The following is a 23704-nucleotide window of genomic DNA, read 5'->3' on the forward strand; positions in this document are numbered from 1 at the left end:
TCATCTCCTGCTCTTTATTAGGACATCTTGACTAGTCCTAAATGTAAATGATCTCAATTTCTAGTCTCATCAATTTCCAGTCACAGAACCACAGATCTGCAGGGAAGCACAGCGATTACCTAGTTTAATGTACTCATTCAGAAAAGAGGATTGAAACTCAGAAACAAAGTAATTTGCCTAAAACCACAGTTCAGTAGTAAAATCAGAAGAAGAACTGAAGTTTTCAGTTTCTCTATAAAGTTCTTTTTCAATTTTATTGGGCTCAAAAACTATTACTTGAGTTGGGCCCTTTCCTAACAAAAGCTATTTGTCATCTAAAAAGAACAGAGATCAAAACTAGATTTTGGACAGGGATTTTTATATGCCCTAATGTAAAATATAAAAGTGACTCCAAATATAAGGCAATCCCTTGTTTTCACAAATGGACTTAATATCTGTCCACTTTAAATACATCCCCTTTTAGAAATACAGATGAAAATAGTCAAATGTCTATGTATAATATTTAATCCAATAATTTAGATATTTTAAAATAATAAAATATAATATATTATTTAGAGAAAAACTAGAGATCATATAATTTTCTATATTACCTAATTTATTTGAAAGTCAGCATTTACAAAGATTGGAAAGTCTCCCTCAGGTCATAAGTACCCTTTCATATAACATCAGAAAAGCTAATTTTTCTTTTCCTATAGAGATGTATTCGTGATTTCCACAACATAACTACTTATTGTATTGCTTTTTAAAGTCATATTCAAAGGATTGTTTCCAGCACATCAGAAAAGCTAATTTTTCTTTTCCTATAGAGATGTATTCGTGATTTCCACAACATAACTACTTATTGTATTGCTTTTTAAAGTCATATTCAAAGGATTGTTTCCAGCAATATGTCCAGCCATACTTAGTAGACCTTTGTTAAATTGTTTTAGTACCTCTTTTAACCTATTCTAAACTATATCAAAACCAGCATTGATTGAAATGATAATTGTCTACCCCAAACAAAAGTCAGTTATTCAACACACAGGAACTGAGAGTACATGATAATGTGACCTTTAAAACGATTCAAATACAAGATAACTCCCTTCTCAAAAAGTAATTTTGGGGATGAACACTTCATTTTATACTCAGGCTTCTATGGTACCTTCAATCAGATATCAAGCCAACTTGCCCTCAAAAAAGGGCAAAGTCGGCAACTCTGCATAGGCTAACAGATCCTCTTTACCAATACCAAACAAAACAAAACAACAAAACAAAACAAAAACTTCAAAAGGAACCTATTGTTTACTTTTGTAAATAATAATCAATATGACAAACTTACCTAAATCCACGAGAATAGCATGCTGCTGAGAGGTAAGCTGCTTTAGAAGTTCTTTATAGGAGGTGTCAGGAGGTTGTTGTTTATTAGGCAATCTGTGCCTCAGGCGATATTGTAAGGCTAGAAACTGCCAGATTTCTCCTCGCCGACTTTTGGGAACACCTAGAATTAAAGATGAAAAAGCAAGGTCCTGAACTCTGGAATGAAGTGGCTAAACCACAGCTGCAGAGCTATGCCATGCTCGAACACAGGCAGCTGTATGGCCCCACATGCCACCGTACCATCGGTCAGCCTAGTGTACTGACAGCAGCATATTCTGACACGTTTAAGCCTGCAGCTGCTGATGTCTTGCAAAAGGGAACCATCAAATAACAATGATAATAATGGCAATATTAACAACAATATCAGCCGGTACTGAGTGAGCACCGAATGCAACATTGATTGAAGGTGCCTTGTTACTGAGCACAGTACCGGTACTCAGAAAACAACCCAATGAGGGAGGTAATTAATATTATCCCCACTTTACAGATGGTGAAGCTGAGGCAGAAAGACTAAGGAACTTGCCCAAGTTCACGCAGCTAGTAAGAGGCAGTTTAGAATTAGAACTCCAGATGTCTGGTTTCAGAGGCCAAATCCCGAAATGCATTACTGCCTATTTTCAGCTTTTATTTGGTTCGAAGCGAGTAATAAATGCCAATATTTATATTATAACTTCTAAATATTGTCATCAACCAGTAACTTTGTAAGACAGAACTAAATAGCATTCCTCTGTGGTCATAAAATCATGAAATGATAAAAATGATAACTACAATAGGAAGGCATAACTGGAGTGCGACAGAACATCCTCCAGTCTTTCAGAAGAAAATAACTAGCATATACAATGAAACATTAACTCCAGTACGCTTGAAAACCAAAGGGCATCACAAGCAATTCAAAGTATGCTAAAACTAGGTTTTGTTTTGTTTTCTTTTATGCCAAAGGATATGGAGTAAGGACTGGGAAGGACAGAATTCAATTCCGTACAAAGCAGGTAATTTTATTTCACTAAGTTTTTTTCAGTTCAGATAGACTGGATCTGGAATAAGTTTCTGAGCTCCAGCTGGTTAAAGAAATATTTAATGGCACTCCTCTTTTTGGACTGCAATGCCACAGTTTGCATAAGCTGAAAGTACTATGGTCCAAAAGGTGTAACTCAGGCTCACTGATATGATTTATAAGGCCCTCCACAACATAGCTCCAAACTCCCTTTTTTAGTCCAAAACCTCCCATTTCCCACCATATACTAAGTAGAAGAAGCTTATAATTATTTTCACCCCTCCAGTTTCTTACTGTTGCCTTATGGGATGCCAAGCTCCCCAACTTGAATGCCAAGTGTATTTCTGTTTGTCTTTTATAGATAGATGAGCCTGAATGCCATTCTTCTGCTAAAGCTCTCCCTAACATCTCTGGGAGTAACCACTCCACTTTCACGTACTGTTTGACTCATATTCTAATGCTGTCATACTGGATTGCAGTTCACTCTACACTGTATGGTTGGCTCTTTTCCATACTTCAGTGGTAAGCTCCTTGAGAACAATGAACATACTTCCATCTCTGTATGATGAAATCTAAGAATATACTTAAAACTTTTGTTGGATGAATGAATGAGTGATCTCATGTAAAGTGTCGTTTTTAGAGCATAATTTTCATTCGTCCAATAACTGAAATATTGGACGAAATATTGGATGAAATAAAACATGTGGGCTGTTTTATTCAACATCCAATAACAATTTTACAAAAAGCTAATTCACTTCAGGTAAACAAATATTTATGGAGCATCTAGTATGTAGCAGAGTATAGAGCATGGCACTAAGGGTACCTCATCACTGAGAGATGAATAAATCCATTCTCAGGAACATTAGTCTCAGTCACTCATCCATCCATTCATTCATTTGGTAAATAAGTAACTTGTGCAAGGTGCTGTTTTAGATGCTAGGCATGCAGCGGTGGGGGGAGAAAAACATTAAACAGACAGACACATCAATTCAAAATTACAAATTATGTTAAGCACAATTAAAGAGAAGGAATCATGAGAAAGAATAATACAGCAAAACTCATTCCTTTTGGTGGAGGGGAGGGAAGCGAGTACTGCTTCTGAGGAAATGGTATGTGAACTGAGAGCTGAAGGATAATAGGATTCGCTAGGCGGGGAGTGTGAGCAGCAATCATTGCAGAAGAAAAACATGTGTGAACGCCCTGAGAGGGGCAGGCAGAGGGAAGGGTAGGGAATGGAGGAGTGAGAAGAAGATGGGGTGGAGAGAAAGGGAGACGGGAGGTGGGGAGCAGGTAGAGAGTTAAGGAAGGAGTGTAGGCAGAGCTGCGGCACTCCACTCATGAAACAGTCTGGGACCTATGGGGACCCAGAGTGGTTCAGCCTCTGCAAAGTGCATGCTACCAGGTAGGGAGAGGCAGAAAATGAGATCAGAGAGATGAAGGAGGACATTATGGAGAGCCCTGGGCACATTACTCAGAAGTTGAAACTGTATCCCATAAGAAATGGGGCATAAGCACCCCTAAAACAGCTTTAAAAGTCATACTAAAGAATGGTGTGATCTACGTCTCACACACATTCTATTAATCACTATTCAGTCTCCCAAATAATGCATTCAATGAAAACCTTTAGGATTTCCATATCTTCAAGAAAAAACACCAGTATATTGGCTTGTAAATGTAGCATCTTACAAAATTAGTCTCAATTTAAACCTAGCTATGCAATAGTTTCATATATTATCATAAGCTTTTAAAACAAGATTCATTATCGGATTTCTTTGGATATTTTCAGATTTTTATTTTATACCAAGTTTATGCAGGCCGTGGAGTTTCTCATTTTTATATATTTAACCTGGGTCACAGAGTTGCACCTGAAGTATTCACGTTAGTTTTAAACTTAAGATGTTTAAATATCAGTCATTTTACATGGCAGAGCAGCAATGCAATGTAATGGCTAAATAAAAGTGATTTTTCCAAAATAAATAAAAGAATAAAAAGATGGAAGGAAAACTGATTAATTGAAAAGAATATAATTCTTCATATATAAACACATACATGTTGGTGAATATACATAAATGTATATAAACACTTCAGACCAAATGATGGAAATGAGTCAAATTTGAAGTCTAAATTGTTTTTATGCTTATGAACAAAGCTCTGTACCAATGTACAGGCTCCTTCTTGGTAAACAACAACACAGAGCTGAGAACAGCGGGTTGAAGGAGGCAGAAAAGTCTATAGAAAAGGTGTCTGTTGTCTCCTCAGGGACAGACTGTTAGCATCATTTCTTACCAACTGAGGGCAAAGCACAAAGACAAAAAAGTATGCCTGAGCTGCACAAATCAAAAAATCTCTGAAGCTGTTCAAAAAAAAAAAAAGAAGCTGAGATGATCCAGAATACCTTCTTTAAGAGAAGTATGAATCTCTTCCATATCACATCTGATTTTCGCTCTGCAGTTTAACAACTTCTTATCCCAGGTTATTAAGATCTCCTTCTGACAGACACCAACCTCTTCATAGTCCAATTTAACTTTTCTGGACTGGAGTTCATGTCTGCTTGCTGAGAAAAACAAGATAATTTATGTAAGACCGATGTGTTTTTAAAATATAGTATTTTAAACATTTTATTGTACTTGTAAAACTATACCAAATGATGTTTAAGAATCCACCACTAATATTTTCTTAAAAAGAAAACTTTAAAAAAATTGATAATACGTAAAAGGTTCTCAAACTTTGAGTCATTTCATGGAAGAAAATATCAGGAATAACTTCCTAAGGAGGTTTTATTCTGCATCTTAGAGATGGTAACTCTGCTAAGCATAAAAAACAAACCATGTTTGCTATGCTGTAAAGTTCAAATTTTGAAAAATGTGATAACCTCAGAAGTGACAGCTTACATCATTTTAAACACCATTCAAATATTAATATTGGGAGCGGCCGGATGGCTCAGTTGGTTAGAGCGCGAGCTTTCAACAACAAGGTTTCTGGTTCAATTCCCACATGGGATGGTGGGCTGTGCCCCCTGCAACTAAAGATGGAAAATGGCGACTGGACTTGGAGCTGAGCTGCGCCCTCCACAGTAAGATTGAAGGACAACAACTTGGAGCTGATGGGCCCTGGAAAAACACACTGCTCCCTAATATTCCCCAATAAAATTTATTTAAAACCATGTTAATATTTTATGTTTGACATGTATAAGAAACCAATGCCTCATGCTAACCTTGATTCCAGAAATATTTGACCATGAAAACTTGATATATTCTTATAACTATTTCCAGAGTTATCAACTCTGCCCTTAATAATACTGAGTTATGCGTTTCTATGTTCATTTTTAATCTTAAAGAGGAAAATTCATGTTACTAAAGTTAACACTACTTCCATTTTCTTTAAACAGTACAGAATTCTCTCTCATCTCTTTGATGGTGTAAAAATATAAGCCCTGGACGCATTAAAAGAAATTCCTATAAAAGCAGTTATCTCAACTTGGTCTTTATCTTGAATAATAGATTTCAAAAGGGAAAAGAAAGAAAAATCATGTAAATATATATATATATATTTTCTCTTTCATTAGGATCACATTGAACGGAGTCCCTCAGAGGAATCTGTATTCATTCAAGTCCACCGTGCTCAACACCTTACCTTCTGCAACACAAATCTTTGTCAAGCATCCAAAGTCCTCGACAGCATAAAAACAATAGCAGAACGAGTGTTACTCTTTACTTAGGGTGCTAACCTTTTCAAAAGAATTTAAATATCATATAATAGACTGCTATTCAAGCAGAGCAGAGTAAAAATGTCTACTTTAAAGTCCAGACATAATCAAAAAATAAATCGCACTACAAAAATATTCCTCCTGGACACCACTAGATGGCTTTCTAACACAGTTTAGCTTTGCTTCAAAATATTTGTTTTATATTTCTCTGTGATAATCAAATAATTTTTTAAAACAGTGGGTTCAAAGCTAATAATGAATATGATCCTACGTGTAACTTTACTAATGGTATTTGCACAATGGACAAAGCATAATATTTCCTCAGATTTTCTTTCTCTCCAACCTTCTCTAGACCATTATTCGTTTAAAATAGTAATAAGCACCTATGACAGGCCAGCTGCAAGCCCTAAGGATAAACTGCTGAGTAAGAACACTTCATATTGGCCTTTAACTAAAGAATAAAGAACCATCCAGAAATGATTATCCATTGGCTAGAATTTTAATGGACTAGACTATTTTTTGCCTCTGTTGCTTAAGTACAGAAATAAATATTGAACTAATAAATGGTTCTGATCATATATTCTAAATGTCACCTTGTTTCTTATCCTGTCAGTTTATATAGAATACCTGACCCCGGAATATACACAGAGTCCTTTGTATTAAAACATTCACTTCCTGATACTAACACACATAGTTGAGAAATGCTGTGCTATAGTAGGAGAAGCCCAAGAACCATGATAAGTAAACCTAAGTTTTAGTATTCATTCTGCAAGTACACCACTGTTTGACCTTAGGTTAATTCCTCTTCTCTCCAAGCCACTTACTAATTCAGTGCAGAATGAAGAATGGTACTTAATAATCTCTAAGGTCATTTCCAGCTCAAATAGTCTATGATTCTAAAACTCTCCTTTGAAAATTAATATAAGATTCTCCTTGTACATACCCTCAAATGTTAATGAAATATAATTTCATGCTTTAAATGTTTTAAAGGAATATAGTCACCCTTTTTCAACCTCTTTTTCTGTTTATGAGTTAGTTCAAGATATAACCAATTGCTTAAAAATATGAATTCAATTCCTTTCAGAAATCCATGAGGGTTCAAGTGGGCATACCATGTATCACACTGAACTTTTAAAAGCTATGTCATAGCAATCAATTACTTTTTTATTTTGAATAAAAGAAGATTTATTTCCTAGAGATATTTAAAATCTTAATACTTATCATGCTGCTAAAAAAATTAAAAATTAAAAGATAAAATAAATTGTGACCTTGCCAACTAAATAAATCTTTTTAAAATTAAAAATTGAATCAAATAGTAGGTATGGTAAGAATCTTAAGACAAATGATGACCACAGAAATGTGAATAGCTGTATTTAAAAAAGCTTTTTGGAAGACAACACATTAAAGCAAGCCAGGGACAAACCTAGATTGTACATTTTCTAATAATCTTAACAGTCAAAGGGCCCACTTAAGCTAAATCTTTCATTTTACAAATGTAAAACTCAAGGCCCTTTTGTGTTAAGTGATTTGCCCAAGATAATGGCATGGATACATTTTCCTATTGTCTGCGCATCTCCTTGTGTGTGTGATTCTATCAGTACTGCGCTAAATAACATCAATATTTCAAAGTCTGGAAAACACATTCTAAAGCATTTGGTATTCATAAACTTAGTAACAAAGCACCACAAGTAGCGCATAGCTATTATAAATTATCCAATTATAAACCTAATGATTTGAATATGATTTTTTAAATAGAAAATTTGTAAAAACAGTAACAAAAATAGGAACTATAACTTGATACCATGTAATTAGATAGTTAATAGGATACAATGTATTTGAAATAGTCATATTTCTGCTATTATAAATACAATTAGCCTGAAAGTTGAAAATCATATTTAAAAAGAAGAGAAATTGTTTTTTCTTGTTTAAGAGGTTTTTTTTTAAATAATGCACAATGGCATTTCAGGCATATCAAATACACGGATGATCAAATACATATGGCCATATTATCATATTATCAATATCCACTATTACCCCAAATATGCTCTTAAGGGTGTCTGATGTTTTAAATCTATTAAACCAAAGCTGGCCTTTCTCATGTCACAACCACCACACAAAACAGAAATAAACAATTATAATTGGTAGATAGTCTAGTAAAAGTGCGTATACAGTCCAAGAATGAGTGTGAGTTTGGGAGGCAGAGGGACAATTTTAACCTCCATCCATAAATTAGAGTATCATAATCATTTAGCCCTGTTTGAATGGCTAACCTTCAAGTTTCTGGTTTTCTTTTTCCATGCGAAGTAACAAAATTTGTTGGTGTATAGCTTTTCTCCACAAACTCCTCAGCTCTTCTGATTTTTTTCTTCCTTCAGTCTTTTCTGGGTCATTTCCACCAGACATGAATATAACCAGCGGTTCCTCCTCCATGGTTGGAGCAAGAGGGGACAGTGGCAGCAGCTCATTCCTTTCCAGTCCATCTGCAGAGAAGAAAACAGTGAGAGGCATTCCACAGTAGTAACCCAGCCTACAGACGTTTTCTCCAGAATAAATGCTCTCTCATCCTATATTATGCCTTTAAGCTTTTCACAAGAAACTTGCCTGTGAGTTTCTGGAACTAAAGGTTTAAGTAAACTCACTAGACTGAATTCCCCTTCCAGATTTCCCCTCGTAGTGAAATGAAAGCATATGTAATTTTGCCACTTCTTCTTTCCGCACAGAGTGACCTATGCGATAGGTGCTCTAAAATGAACTGGCCTTTCCCCAGAGTCTAACACTTCTGCAATTCACCCCTGTAAAGTCTCTGATTGTGCAAAACAAAATGATTATGTGCGTAGGTATTAGGGAACGGCTAAGGTCTACATCCAACGTCAGAATCCGTGAAGAGAAAAGCAGCTGAGCACCTCTGGGCAGGTGTTGGCCCAGCACCTCTGCTCACCCCTCCTGCAACACTCTCTTACCCAATTCCTGGAGCTCATTTTCTCCCTCCCTTCCAGGCCATCTTTTGCACTGTTGCCAATTATTTTCATATTAACAAATATGATCAGGTCTCCTAAGACATTTCAGTGGTTACTTATATCCCAAAGAATGAAGTCCAAACTTCTGGAATAGTTCTTCAGACTCTGGCCTCTTGTCACCTTTCCAGCCTCTTGTCACCTTTCCAGCCTCTTGTCTCAGTTTCCCATCCCCCGCTCCCATCAGACTTAATTCCTCATGATTCTCTGACCCACAACATTCTCTCTAATGACTCTAGAGCTTGGCTACTTCTTCTTTCTGAAAAATGCTTGTCCCAGCAATGACTTTAAATAAATATCTAACTTTTCTATGAGGCTTTCTCTGACCACCCTAGGCACAGTTCATTTTATGTTTAATAATGTCAGTTGTTTTCTTTTTTGTTTTTAATTTATTAATTGACCTCTGCTCTTAACCTCTTTTTTTTTATTTTTTTATTGGGGAATATTGCAGAACAGTGTGTTTTTCCAGGACCCAACAGCTCCAAGACAAGTCGTCGTTTTCAGTCCGGTTGTGGAGGGTGCAGCTCACTGGCCTATGTGGGAATCGAACCGGTGACATTGGTGTTATGAGTACTGTGCTCTAACCAACTGAGCCAACTAGCTGCCCCTGACCCTTATTTTTTTAATAAATAATTAAAAAAAAATTTTTGTTTACTCCTTTTCTAGCTTTTTGAATTGGATATTTAGTACATTTAAGTTTTGGCTTTATTGATTTTAGAAATGCCCTCTAAATACCACTCAATTTTGATATGTAGGGCTCTGATCATATTTTCTTCCTTCTAGTTTCTAGTGGAGTTTTCAGTTTCCAAACACATATGAATAAAATATTTTAGTTGTACTATAATTCTTGATTCTTTTTTTTCTTCCCTCTTTTTCTTTCTTTAATTTTTAAAGATTTTGATTAAAATATAGGTAACATACAATACTATATTAGTTTCAGGTATAAACCATAGTCATTCCACATTTATACACCTAAAGACATGATCACCATGATAAGTCCAGCAACCATTTGACATCTACCACACTATGGCAATATTACTGACTGTATTCTCTATGTTGTTCATTACATCCCCATAACGTGTTTGTTTTTTTTCCTGGAAATTTGAACCTCTCATTCCCCTTAACCTTTTTCCCTCCCTTTTAAAAATTTTCAATTATAGCTGTACTCGATATTATTTTGTATTAATTTCAGCTGTACAGCATAGTGGTTAGACATGTATATAATTTAAGATGTGATCCCCTTGATTAGTCTGACCCACCTGGCACTATACATAGTTATTACCATATTATTGACTATATGTCCTATGCTTTACTTTACATCCCCATGACTATTTTGAAACTACCAATTTGTACTTCTTAATCCCTTCCCCTTTTTCACCCAGCTCTCCAAACTCCCTCCCACCTCGCAACCATCAAAGTGTTCTCTATATGTATGACTTTGTTTCTGTTTTGTTTATTTTGTACTGTGATCAGAGAATATAGTATAAATGATCATGATTGTCTGGAATTCATTTAAAAAATATTTGTACTTAATTAATTTTTATGACTGTTCCATGTGTGTTACACATGAATTTTCTCTATAAGTGACAAGGTTCTGTTATAAATATTAACCTTATTTAATTGTATTTCTCAAATATTATCTGTATTTAATTCCTCTATATTGACTTTTCATAGAGAAATATATTAAATTTCCCATGAGAGCTACTGATTTATTTATTTCTGCCCAAATCCTGTTATTTTTCTAGCTCTTAAGGCTGTTTAATTACATGTGTTCTCATTATTGTTATACCTTTTTGTTTACTATTTCATTTACTTGTGCTTTTTTGGATGTATTTGCTTTCATTTACAATAGGTCTAATATTCAAAGAGAGCTGCCCATGCTCTCTCTTGCTTGATATTTGCTAGTGTATCAGTTTCCATTTCGTTATTATTCAACATTTTTTTGTCACTTTGTTTTATGTGTGACTCTTGAAAAAGAATATGTTGCTTTTCTAATAATAAAAAGATCTATGACTTATTTAACACTATCATAGTTCCTGGTTTTGAAAACTTATTCATTAAACAAACATTTACTGAATGTCTAATATGTTCTAAAGACATCTGAGAAGTTAACCACTATATCAGATATTGAAAGAGAAGTCGTTTTCCCACTGTAATCCTTAAATCTCTTTGTACACAAACCACAGCACGCCATTCCCTAATTTATGCTAGTAAGGAGCAATTCCTTAGGGAGTATCACACAGACCCTGTTGCTGCATTGCTGAGGGAGACTTGTTCATGGGAGAAGCAACCCTGAGGAAGATACGCTGTCTCCAGGAGATTCGGCGAGGGGGAACAGGGGTTCCTCCAACGTTTAGGGAGTCATTGCTGCAAGTAGACGAGGTCCTTTTCCTCCCTTCTCCATCACTGCAGAAGGCAAATAAATACATAACTTGTAAGAACTGAATAAAGTGGTTTTTCACAATGATATGGTAGCACAAGCCATTCACAAGTTCTGCCACGGGCAAGCACAAGCCCCAGGCGACATGGAGCAATGCATCCCTAGGCACACTGGGCACCCAGGCCACCACATCCTGGACAGATGCAATCCAGGCCAGAACCCAGCCATGAGAAACTCACCTGTTTCTACTCATTCCATAGTAGCCTGCCTTTTTAAGTCCTAATCTGAGAAATGGAAGCACATATACAGACAAGCAAAGGTTGCTTACGTAATGAACTTACACTTTGCTAAAAAACTGTAATTAATAGTATGGTCTACACAATGTGAATGTTCCATAAAAGACTCATAAAGAGCTTTACTTATAGCTCTTATAGAAGAGGCTGATAACGATAGCTTCTACTTGCCTGTGACTGGTAAGATCTGTCTCTGAATTGTCAGCTACCAAGAGCTGGATCATGGCAGAAAGTGACCCTAATAAAGGTAGAAGAGTCAACCTTGTGATTATTGTTAGGTGACATACAAAGAAAAAAGCTATGGGCAAATAAGATTGGATAGGTTAAATTAAAAAATATTAAGCATATTCTTTATAGTAGGAGTTCGTAGATACAGTAATGTGCTGGCATACATTGTGACCTGCAAGAGGGAAATAATGTACAAAAATTCCCTAACTGATTCGACCCCCAGAATCACCTTCCCCAACTTTTGGAGGGGTTGGAAATGTCACGTCTGTCCACATTAGTGCTTCATGAAAGAAACCCGTGGACAGGCTGGTCTGCTCTAAGAATTTCATTTCCAAGAAAAGACCACTCTAAGTTACGCTAGGCCAGTCAGCAATAAAAGATCATTATGACTCAAACTTACTTCTGAGACCAATTATATTAGCAGCTGGAACACTATGCTATAATTATTGCTGTTAGTGGTGGGAATATTTCACTTTTTTAAGTTTCTAAGTCTTTGAGGTTTCCTGAGAGAATGATGAAGATACCGATATTTGCAGGTGGGGATACCAACAAGTGAAGAAGGTACAGGACTTTTGATGAAGTCAAGAAGTGTTGCCAGTACTTAAGTCAAAAATGAAACTCAGCTCGAAAAGCCACAACCCCACTCAGATACTCAGAGGAACTCAGCAGTCTTGAGGGACTCAGTAATCAGGAGACCAATTCAGCACCTGCCTGTCATACTTTTATTTAATTCAGTTATTTCTAATCTCTATCTATCATCCTGTAAGTATTACTTCTGGATTAGCTAAGTTAAGGTTAAGAAAAAGAAATACCTTCATGCTGCTGCATAGACAGCAACTGTCGTGATGTATTATGGTGCTTCAGAAAATAGCTGATACACACATCTCAATATAGTCAAACCCTCTTTGTTGTGTATCTTGAATAATATTATAATCCTAATATGCATTCATGGTTCAAAACTCCTTGTAATATTGAATAAATTTGTTAATCTTCCAGTTTGGAAAGTATTAATTCACATATTTCTCTGTTAGAAACTGTGATTGACATGCTCTATAAATAATAGTCATATCCTGACAAACACTTTCATTTTAGTAACACTATCTCTGTTACTGACTGACTGTTATTTGCTAAGTGCCAAATCATGGGTGTATTTCTAGCACCTAGTATAGTAACTAGCAAATAACAGTAAGCACCCAGCAAATATTCATTACATAAATTAGTAATGTAAAACCATATGAAACATTAACTCAGAAGGTTAAGTAAAATGGACAAAAAATAAGATTGGCTAGCCTCACATGACAGGAATACATAAAAGACTGACCTTCTTAAATCCTTTGTTAGTAGCCATGAATTTTAAGTCTTCCTGGCAAAAAGTTCTAATAGCTGTTTCCCAAAAGTATAGACTGCACTGTTGACGGCACCAGTTGCTATCGACAATGACAAAAGTGCTAGTAAACAAGATAAGGCATCTTTTCTCCAAGGAAGTGTCGTTCCTGTCCTATATAAGGACGTTTCGTTTATAAGTAAACCTAGAAAGCTAAATAAAGTACTTATGTAAAAGCACCTATCGCAATGCCTCACAGGGTAAGTGTTCAACAAATATTAGTTTCTCTTAACCTTTCAGTAGTTCTAATACAGAATATGAGAGTGAACCAAACCAAAGGATTCCAAAACTTTTATATTGTAATGCTGGAATTAAAACAACTTTTAAAAATCACCTTCCAATTCACTGTTAATGACGTATCAAGTGTTTACAAAGTATTACAAATAAGACTGAGAAGTACCTGTATCAGTTGCATTATTGCCTGCAAATTTAAGTTTTGGAGGGTGGGGGATGCACTATAAAACAGATGCAGAAAGTACATTAGCCCACTATTATATATTTGAAAATTTTGTAATGCCTAAAATGTTAAATCCTGTAATCCAAATAAAAAGCCAAGTGACGTATTTTCCTGTGTGTGGAATTGAATGGCGAGTAATAAGCCAAAAATTAGCAGTCAAAATATAAGATAATAATATACTGAAAGGAAGAACTTAACATAACAGACCATTGACCCTTCATCTTATACTAAAAAATGACATCCTGAAAAAGCAGTTTGGTGGCTGAGATAAGGCAAAAGCTGCCCTGCTTCGTTTAATAAGAGATGATATGTTTTCAGAAGGCAGGGTCCAGATAAGGGTTTCCACAGTCAGTGCACATATGCAACTTACAGCAGTTTACTTTCTGATTCACATTTAGTCAGGAATCTGACATTCTTATGGCGGTAATTTAAAGAATCAAAACCATGTGGAACACTTCTGTGCATCAAAATTCTTGTATCACACCTTGGAAGTTACACTGGGATGAGGGGAAAATGTGTTTTTTGTTATTACTACATCCTTTGTTTGTTTTTTTAACTACAACATTAGTTTCACTTTAATTTCTCCTTTAAACTTAGCAGGTAGGCAAGCATAATGTCCATTTTCTGAGTGAAAATAAAAACAAAACAACATGTGGTATTTACGATAGTAATAGAAAAGCTAATACAAAAGCACATACTACGTGTCAGGCATTATTCTGAGCATTTTACAAGTATGAACTCATTTCAACCTCATGGCAACCTCATGGGGTAGGTGTGATTACTATTCCCTTTTTTCGTGAGAAAACTGAGATAAAAAGAAGCTAGGTAACTTTACCATAGTTCCACAGATAATAAGTGGAGGAGCCAGGATTCAAACTCAGGCAGTCCAGATTCCAGACTTTAGGCACTGTAATTTATCAGGCCAGTGTCAATACTTTGTATCAGTTCAGACAAAGCTCTATTGAACCTCAAAAACAAAGCTGTCAGGACTCCCAGGATCCCCAGTATTTCTAGTGGAAAAAAAAAAATCAGTCTCTAATTAGCATTACATCTTTTGGTCAGAAGTTCTCTTTCCATTTTTTAATGAAATAATGTCATTTATTTCAGCAGAGATGTAAGTTCAAAATATTATTAGATGATCATTTATGTAAATGTTTCACTTCATTTTCTTTGCTTTTGAAATCATTGCATTCCAAAACGTAAAGACTTTTTTATTTTGAAATACAAGGATCAAATAAAAAACATATTAGTATGGCAGAATATACATATATTGGTATATATTATGTTTACGTTTTTGAAATGATGGAACAAATTAGAACCATTTCCTTAGTTTTCCAGATGATTTTTTTCCTCTTTCTTTTGTATTTTGGAATATCTGCATTTACATTATAAAATTGCTTCCCAAGAGACATATTCAGAAAGTATTCTGTGCCACCATTATGTCTGTTGAAAATTTATTAAATTAAAAATGAATAACTGGGAAGGAAATAAAACGTGGAGAACCCCCACCTATTTTTGAATCAGCATATTGTATATATGTTTCCTGTTACCAGCCCAAATTCATCAAGAACCACAATCTGTGGACACAAATGAGGGTGATATGGGGAGGAAGTATATTATGAGTATCACCATGTGGGCTGAGAAGCATTTCCAAGCACTTCTGTATGCAGCATTTTGGTCAAAAGCTGTGGATACGATGCGAACCCCTCCCCACCAGAGACATTCAAGATAACCTTTTAACATACCCTTGACCAAGCAGTTATAGACTTTACCACAGCAACTATTAAATTAACATTATACTTCGTATGTTAACACAGAAATTTTAACGCACACTCGCCTGCTTTAAAAACAATTAATTCACTGGATATTGTATAGAATGAAGGTATTTTAGTGACCACTCACAGGGACTCAACTTTAAGAAGGAAGCAGTCACGTTTTATTTCCCTAGAGGGCAATATAAATACATATTTCGCAAAGGTAAACTCTTAGGCCAGTACCAGTTTTACAAAGATGCTGTCCTGCTGAGCAGCAAACCACCCTCATCCCCGACCCCCGAGCACCCATCTAAAACCACTAGCATCACAAAATCCAAATGAATGACTACACACTGATGAAATCTATAGCTAAATCACAATGCATTACAACCCAAGATCGAAACAAAACTTGATTAATGTGATAGCAGCTATTTAGCAGAAAATTGGAAAAGCTTTATCTTTGTAAATGACTCAAGAAAGGCTGATAAAACTAGTTTTTTTCCCCCACAGGATCCATAGCACAATTTAATTCACAATCGCCTCAGGTGCACTAATAGTTTATCTAAGTTCAGCTTTCAACTGGGTAACCATCTATCATCCCGTGGAAAATCTTTACTAATTAAATGAAATTGAGATGGAACTATTCTAGTGGAAATCAATATGCAACATCTGAGCTACGAGTCAAATGTGATAGATTAATCAGTGGAATAATGTGTAAATCAAAAAAATGAATGAGTAGAAGAAAGTTTAATTTCCTAAACTCCACATTGAATGCAAATTTTTTAAAAAAGTAAGTTCTTTTTTTTTATTAGTTTCTGGTGTACAAAGCAATGTAATACTTAGACATTTACACCCCTCACAAAGTGATAACCCCCCCATCTACTACCCCTCTGACATCGTATATAGCTATTACTATACCATTGACTATATTCCTTATGCTGTACTCCACACCCCACACCCCATGACCATATAAATATATATTTATAATTGACATTCAATATTGTTCAATTTCAACTTCAGGAGTATAGCACAGTGGTCAGGCATCTACACCGTCCATGTTCTTTACATTGGAATTAACATATCTCTGGGTAACTCATTTGCTTATTCTTATAACCTAAGATTAAGAAAAATTATAGCAAGTAAGATATTAAAACTGCCTGTGGCTCAATCTAACCACATTTAAAATAAGGAAATTATAGGCCAGATGATATCTAAGCTAATAAAGAGACCTAATTTTATGCGGTTGTAGAATCTAAGAAGACACAAAATAAAACCAACACTTCTATTAGGCTTTTAAAAGTAGATAAGACGTGAGTGGCCGGATGGCTCAGTTGGTTAGAGCGAGAGCTCTGAACAACAGGGTTGCCAGTTTGATTCCTGCCTGGGCCAGTGAGATGTGCCATCCACAATGCGCTGCCGGCAGCTCCAGCCAGATGGCTCAGTTGGTTAGAGCGTGAGCTCTCAACAACAGGGTTGCCATTTCAATTCCCACAAGGAATGGTGGGGTGGCTGAGCCCCCTGAAACTAAGATTGAAAACAGCGACTGGACTTGGAGCCGAGCTGCGCCCTCCACAAGTAGATTGAAGGAAAACAACTTTGATGGGCCCTGGAGAAACACACTGTTCCCCAATAAAAAAATAAAAATAAAAAATAAAAAAAGTCTTTAAAAAAAAAAGTAGATAAGACATATTACCTAAATGGTCTTATACCCAACCATATAAAGTATAAGTCAATTACAAGTTTAAAAAAAAAAAAGTCACTTTGTATCTTCTCATTGTGGCCAAAAATAATTTTCAGAGAACCTTTTCCTCCTTGTACATCTCATTCTACTCCAATCTTTAACACTGTGCTTTTCTTTCACCTTGAAAGAAATCTAAATGTCAAGTGGCCCCAAATAGGAAGATGAGCATATCTGTTTTTCATTGAATTCATGATATAAGCAAAGCATAGAAACTAGAACAAAGCAAAGAATAACCGTTTTCAGTTAACTGTGCAGCAGTGATTCTGGATGTTTACCACAAAAAGCATGCAGGTCAATAGGAAGAGATGTCATCACAGATGTGGTCAGACTTCCCTAATAAGGAAGTAGCTGTTTTCCTGTCCAGACCAGTGGGAGGTCTGGAAGACCTCAGCAGTGTCTCAAAGGAACAAACGTGACAGGAATTAAGATGAGCAGAAATAGATTAATAACCCTCTTCAGGAGAAAACCACATTTGATTTTATTAGTACATTTCTTTTAGGATTCTCATTTCTGTATCTTTTTGGGGTTCCGAATAAACTCCATATATGTAGGTATGTACCTCCAAACTAGTCAATTCACTTCTATTAACCCAAAATTAAAATCAGGCTTTGATTGAAGGACACAGCATTCTAAGGAAATGTCAACATGGAATAGAGTAGAAACAGGATTTCTGTTTGCAATCAACATTTTATATGATCATCTGTGATTTTTGATTCTACCAGGCATCACATTTTTTCTACTATATAACCCTTATAGCACCAGAAGGACAGCATGCATTCAGGAGACAGCCAAAAACAGCTTTTTAAACGAATGATGATATTCAGTTGGAAGAATTTATGAATTTTTAAGTGAAAACATTTAGACCTCTAATCACCTTGATTCTGAAGCAGTGTCCTGTCTAGTACAACAGGAAAACAAGGAATGACATTAGCACACAGAGAAAGAAATTTGCCCAAAATCAGGATTTAAAATAAAAAGGCATTCCCCTAAGTCACTCAATACAGCATAGATAAGGTTATTTCAATAATGAACCATAATGAGCGATTATATTATTTTTATCAGTGAATATGAGAGAACTATAGAGAACCAAAACTGAACCACAAACTATATCATCAGCAAAAATCTTATTTTCTCATTGAAAAGTTTTATAACTGAGTAGAATTAACGATTATCATTTTACTTTTGACGAATGAATTTCAATATAAATGATTTTTAATCATACGCTTAAAAGCTAGGAAGCCATTATAAGGAGTGACAAAGATGCCTGTTGATAGAAAGAATATATTTGATAAGTGGATATCACATAAATATACCTTATCATCATAGACAATTATAGCTTAGCTACTAAACAATGAAATAACATTCCATTTCAAAAAATTAATTCAAAGTAAAGTAAAATAAAACATACACTTACTCCCTTTCCTTTATCATTCCAGTGCTGTACAAATGAACCTGCTAATCAATAAGCCATGATATTAAATATGTCTTGGCTCCTTTTTCTCAGCCTTCTTAAGAACAGTAACCTGAACAGTGGTCCTAGAGAAGGGAGCTTAATCTGAATTTAAAATTTCAAATTGATATGTCTTCCAAAAAGTAGCATTTGTTAGCCTATATGCTAATCTACTCTATTCTTTACTTGACTACACATATTTAGAAATCCACCCTATACAACTAGTAAGATATGAGGTACCCAAGTGAAAAGATAATCATAATTCATGGTATTACGAATCTCCTCCCCTCAATATTCTGAGTAGTTCCAGATATCATGGTAATTGTGTGAAAGTAGTATAATGAGATATGTAGAGTTCAAAAATCACTGGATTCACACCAGGCTCTTGAATATCCTCATTCTTAGGAAATACACACTAAAGTATTCTCAGGAAAGGGACATGACATGCAACCTATTCACAAATAGCTAAGAATTAAAAAAAAAATGTATATAGGCATGTATGTATGTATATATACATATGTAAATGGACAGAGAGAAAGATAAAGGAAATGGGGCAAATGTTAAAGACTGATGAATCTAGGTAAAGAGTTAGCAGGAGTTCTCTATAATATTTTTGCAACTTTTCTATAAATTTGAAATCATTACAAAATACAAATTGAGAAAACACTCTCCAAGATTATAACTAGTAAATTTATTTCTAAGTGATTTATAAGTTGAAATGAAACCTATTAAGAGTGATTTTTGTCCAACAATTTTACTACTGTGTAGATAGACAGTCATCAGTAACGCACAGGAATGTACAACTAAAACTTGTACAATATTATTGAGGACAGTACTTTTCAAAAGCCAAAGAAACTAGAAATAATCCACATGTCCATCAGTAAAAGAAAGCATAAACTGTGATATATTAAATGGAATACTATACAGCAATATAAATGAATAAACTGAAGTGCACATAAAAGTAGGAATGAATCTCACAAATTAATGTTCACTGAAAGAAGCCAGATATAAGAGAATTTATACTGCACCATTACATTTAAATAAAGTTCAAAAGCAGGCAACAGTAAGCTATGATATTTGATGTCAAAATAGGGGGTACCGGTTGGGTCGGAAAATGCACAGAGTTGCAGGGGTGCTCATAGCATTACATTTATTGACTGGGTGGCTCTTACATGGGGTGTTCACTGATAACCCGTTGTGCTATATGATTATGATATTTATAATGAAAAAAATTGTAAGTGTCTGTTTGCCCTGTTGATTTTTATGCTGTCAATTATTAAAAAGCAAACAAAATGTATGGGGGAAAAGTGCTTTCGGATTTTTAGAATTTCTCAGAGCCAAGAAAACATTAAAAAGTACAAAAAATAGCAAACATTTTAATTATCCTACAAATTTAAAATTTCTCCTCATGTTTAAATATGGCATTTCAAATAAGATAGCAACAAAAAGGTGACATTTTTCAATGCAAAATGAGCATATATTTGCCCTCTGGACTTTAATATCCTTCTAGTAGAATGAGATACAGAGGGCTAAGGGAAGCTATGAACAAGAATAATACTTACACCTAAGCAGAAACTACTAAGTTGAACATGTAACCTTACAATTAAACGCTATAAATAATCTTTAACAATCCACTGATTTTTGTATTCTACATCCTATTCACAGCTAACCTTTGACCTTCTTAATGGCTATTCCTTATAGTCACTTTCAGGTCTGGTTTTATTTCCAGAAGGAAACTGTGATTCTCCAGATGCTCAGCTTTAACACAATAAGAAACTGCAAATAGGGTTCACTGAAAGCGTTGTATTCTTATTAATAGTTAGTACTACAGAGATAAGGCAAACTGAAATTTTTATGTGTGTGCATTCTTGGTTCTCTAAATTCACTTCACATTCTATATATATTATACTATTTTTTTGGCTAACTTCCTTTAAATTTTCTCCTGTAAGGTTGTCCCTAAAAAACCCTTTAAAATCAATTCTTCATCAACTTTTTTCACTAGAAATTCAATGTTTGAACATGACTGTACTTTCAGAAGAAAGTTCAGCTTCAAAAGTTTATTAATCCAACATTAATTATCTTTCTTGGGGTGAAAAAAAATTGACACACATGGACGAAAGATACTCAGTGATAATTCAAAGAATAGTCTAAGTTAATCAGTTACTAAGGGGTACCTAGTTATATGTTAACTTTGGAGATTTCCTAAGTCTAAAGGAAAGGAGGCCAAGAGAACATCCAGGAAGATTTTAGTGGCACATGGGCTGATTGATAGCAAGTATTACTCTCCTTGACTGTAAGAATTGACGATTACCAAACTACTCGAAACAACCCAAATGTCCACTAGCAAGACAGTGGACAAATGTAATGTATTAAATGGAATATTATATAGCAATAAAAATGAATGAGTCAAGCCACACATAAAAATAGGACTGAATCTCACAAATTTCTAAGACAACAACAGCCCCTGTAGAAGAATTCCCAACTTAACCCACTTCTGTCCAAAGGCTGGAACACCCTACTAAGAATCTGAATGATCAATAAAAGTTCATGATTTCAAATTTTTTAAAAAAGGTAATTCTTCAAAATTACTACATCTAATATTGTGTAGCTAAAAGAACAAAGAACAAGACTTAACAGGCTATGTATTTTCAATACTGGGAACCAAAACAAAACAAACTTGAATGTTGACAAGATTTAAGAGATTTCTCAAGTTATCTGAAAGGTTGTTATTAAAATGATCCTGTGCCATTATGTGATACACTGAGATTCAGAAAATTATGTCATTGAATAACCAAAGAAAGGCCTAGGAAATATTCTATATACTTAAAAATAAAGATATGCTATATCCATCACTTTAGTACAGTGGTTTAAATCAGTGGCTTTTATGCTTCATAAGATCTGTTCAGAGAAGCTAAGATAAAAAGGCATGGCCAAGGGAGGTGTGCTTCATATGTGTTACCACCAGATAGTGTTCCAAGTAAAACAAAGCTTAGACTCTGGGGCCCAAGGCAAAGAAACAGACAAATAGTACAAAAATAATAATAATTTAAAAACTAAGACAATCATGTAATCAAACAGCTGGTTTTAAAAGTTTGGAAACACTGGTTTTAAAAGTTTTCTTAGTAAAATTAATTGGAATTGAAATCAATATACTAGAAGCAGATTAGAACAAGCACAACATAAGGATGCATAAATGTCACTCCAAAATTAATTAGCCACTCTTTAGTATTAATAACATATCAGTATATCACTGCAGAAAATTTTGTTTTGCAAACAGAGGACACTGATCTCACCTGATTTCATTTTCATACTGTGGGGACAGTCTACCTGAATTCTGGTAAAAGCTTTTCAGGAAAGAGGGGGCAGTGAAGGAAGGGGCAGAGAAGGAAGTATGAAGACTTGGAAGGCTGGAAGAAGAATTATTCTCCTTGTGCATGCGCCGAACTGATGGAAGAATGCTGAGTACAGAAAATACAGCAAATTTGTCTTAATTTATATTTCAGCAAAATCTTCATTCACTATGAAAAAGCATATAAATAGGTTCTTGCTATTCATTTAATCTTTCCTCTAAAGGCTCAGGGCTGGGATCTTACATGGAAAAGTAAGGAGCATGCAGTTCTCTCTATTTAAAACCAAGACCTACATTCACCCTTTCACAAATTGAATTCCTCCTTGTTTATGCAGTAAGTGTTTGTCTCTACATTTTTTAAAACAATATTAGGACAAAATCTGTTTGTTTTTACATGCAAAAGATACTTCAAGGCGACAAAAAAAAATGAAGGCACAAATAATTACAGGAAACAAGTTCCACAGGGAAAAAACCGATTGTCGGCAGTTCAAAGGCTCAACTATTTTAAAGATATAAACTCTTCCAAAAATTTAAGAACAACATGTTTGGTTGTTAGAAGCCATCATAATACCTTTGGCCTACCAAATATTAATGTCCGTGTTCTTTCCTGCAGCCTGTGGCATTGTGCAGCCATGGTTTTTTCCAAATACCTAAATAGCCTGCATAGCTCTTTTTTTTCAGAAGACACTTTTCCTAGCAAGTTTTTACAATGATACAAAGAACATCCTTTTATATTGATAGAACTTATTTGAACTTGTGCATTCTAAAATATGGAAAGCATAAGGAATAGAGATATCATTTATAGTTCAAAATAATATTTAAAATTTTTGAAAGTAATTTTTCCTGAAAAAATGATTTATTGCCTTCGGTAAATATAAATGAAGCGATCATTTAAAAAATCTTGATTTATACGTGAACACTTAATCTTTTTCATAAAAGAAAGTCTGAGGATAATTAATTCTGTTAATGTTTTTTATTTTTAAATACCCTAAATATCTTATTTTTTAATCTCAAGTCACTCAAGAAACAACAATAAAAATGAAATTCTATCCTTAAATACTGATAAATGTGATAACAATGTAAAAACCACTTTTTACTTTGAGTTCTGGGTGTTTTTTGTTTGTGTTTTTTTGTTTTCCGCTAACTGGCATCTCTATCAGACCCTGTTTCCTGTATCAAACTCATAGGGAAAGAAGAAAAAAAAATCAGTTCTAGGATATAAACTCTGAATTGTGTTGCACAGTAAGAAGTATAATCATTCTGAAACTCCAGGTTTATTCCTGTTATTATTTCTTACCAAATGCCAAACAATTTTGTTAAATAATTTTTTAACTACCATATAAGAAAATTCCTAAAGGACAATACCTGTCAATTGTGGTATGTGTATTCTTTATAACTATCACTTTATTCTAGATAAAAATTTTAACAGTTTTCTATTTGTCTTTATTATGAAATAAAATACAGCCATTTTTTTCCCTCGTGTATGAAGGTAATTTAGGTGATTTTTTTTAATTTTTGTATTTTATTGTAAACTAACAGGAAATTCTACTGCTATGTTATTTTCCAATTTGCTGACTTTGTTTCATTAGAGCCACCAT

At 34.7% G+C, this 23704-nt stretch overlaps 1 protein-coding gene across 8 annotated transcripts in view; it reads right to left on the reverse strand.

Moving 5' to 3' along the window:
• TBC1D4 (TBC1 domain family member 4) overlaps positions 1 to 23704 on the reverse strand; it is a 177212-nt gene that overhangs the window by 15748 nt on the left and 137760 nt on the right. For 2 of the 8 annotated variants that reach the window (XM_033103897.1, XM_033103905.1), the window contains exons 11-17: positions 22051 to 22215; positions 18182 to 18205; positions 11316 to 11476; positions 8327 to 8536; positions 6400 to 6402; positions 4746 to 4904; positions 1319 to 1477 (exon numbers count right to left, since the gene is read on the reverse strand). In XM_033103897.1, the coding sequence (XP_032959788.1) occupies positions 1319 to 1477; positions 4746 to 4904; positions 6400 to 6402; positions 8327 to 8536; positions 11316 to 11476; positions 18182 to 18205; positions 22051 to 22215 (881 nt within the window). The remainder of the gene's footprint in view (positions 1 to 1318; positions 1478 to 4745; positions 4905 to 6399; positions 6403 to 8326; positions 8537 to 11315; positions 11477 to 18181; positions 18206 to 22050; positions 22216 to 23704) is intronic. The other 6 variants (XM_033103899.1, XM_033103901.1, XM_033103898.1 and 3 more) reach the window with 6 other exon arrangements.

This window comes from Rhinolophus ferrumequinum, chromosome 4, assembly GCF_004115265.2.
Source record: "Rhinolophus ferrumequinum isolate MPI-CBG mRhiFer1 chromosome 4, mRhiFer1_v1.p, whole genome shotgun sequence".
NCBI classification, from domain to species: domain Eukaryota; kingdom Metazoa; phylum Chordata; class Mammalia; order Chiroptera; family Rhinolophidae; genus Rhinolophus; species Rhinolophus ferrumequinum.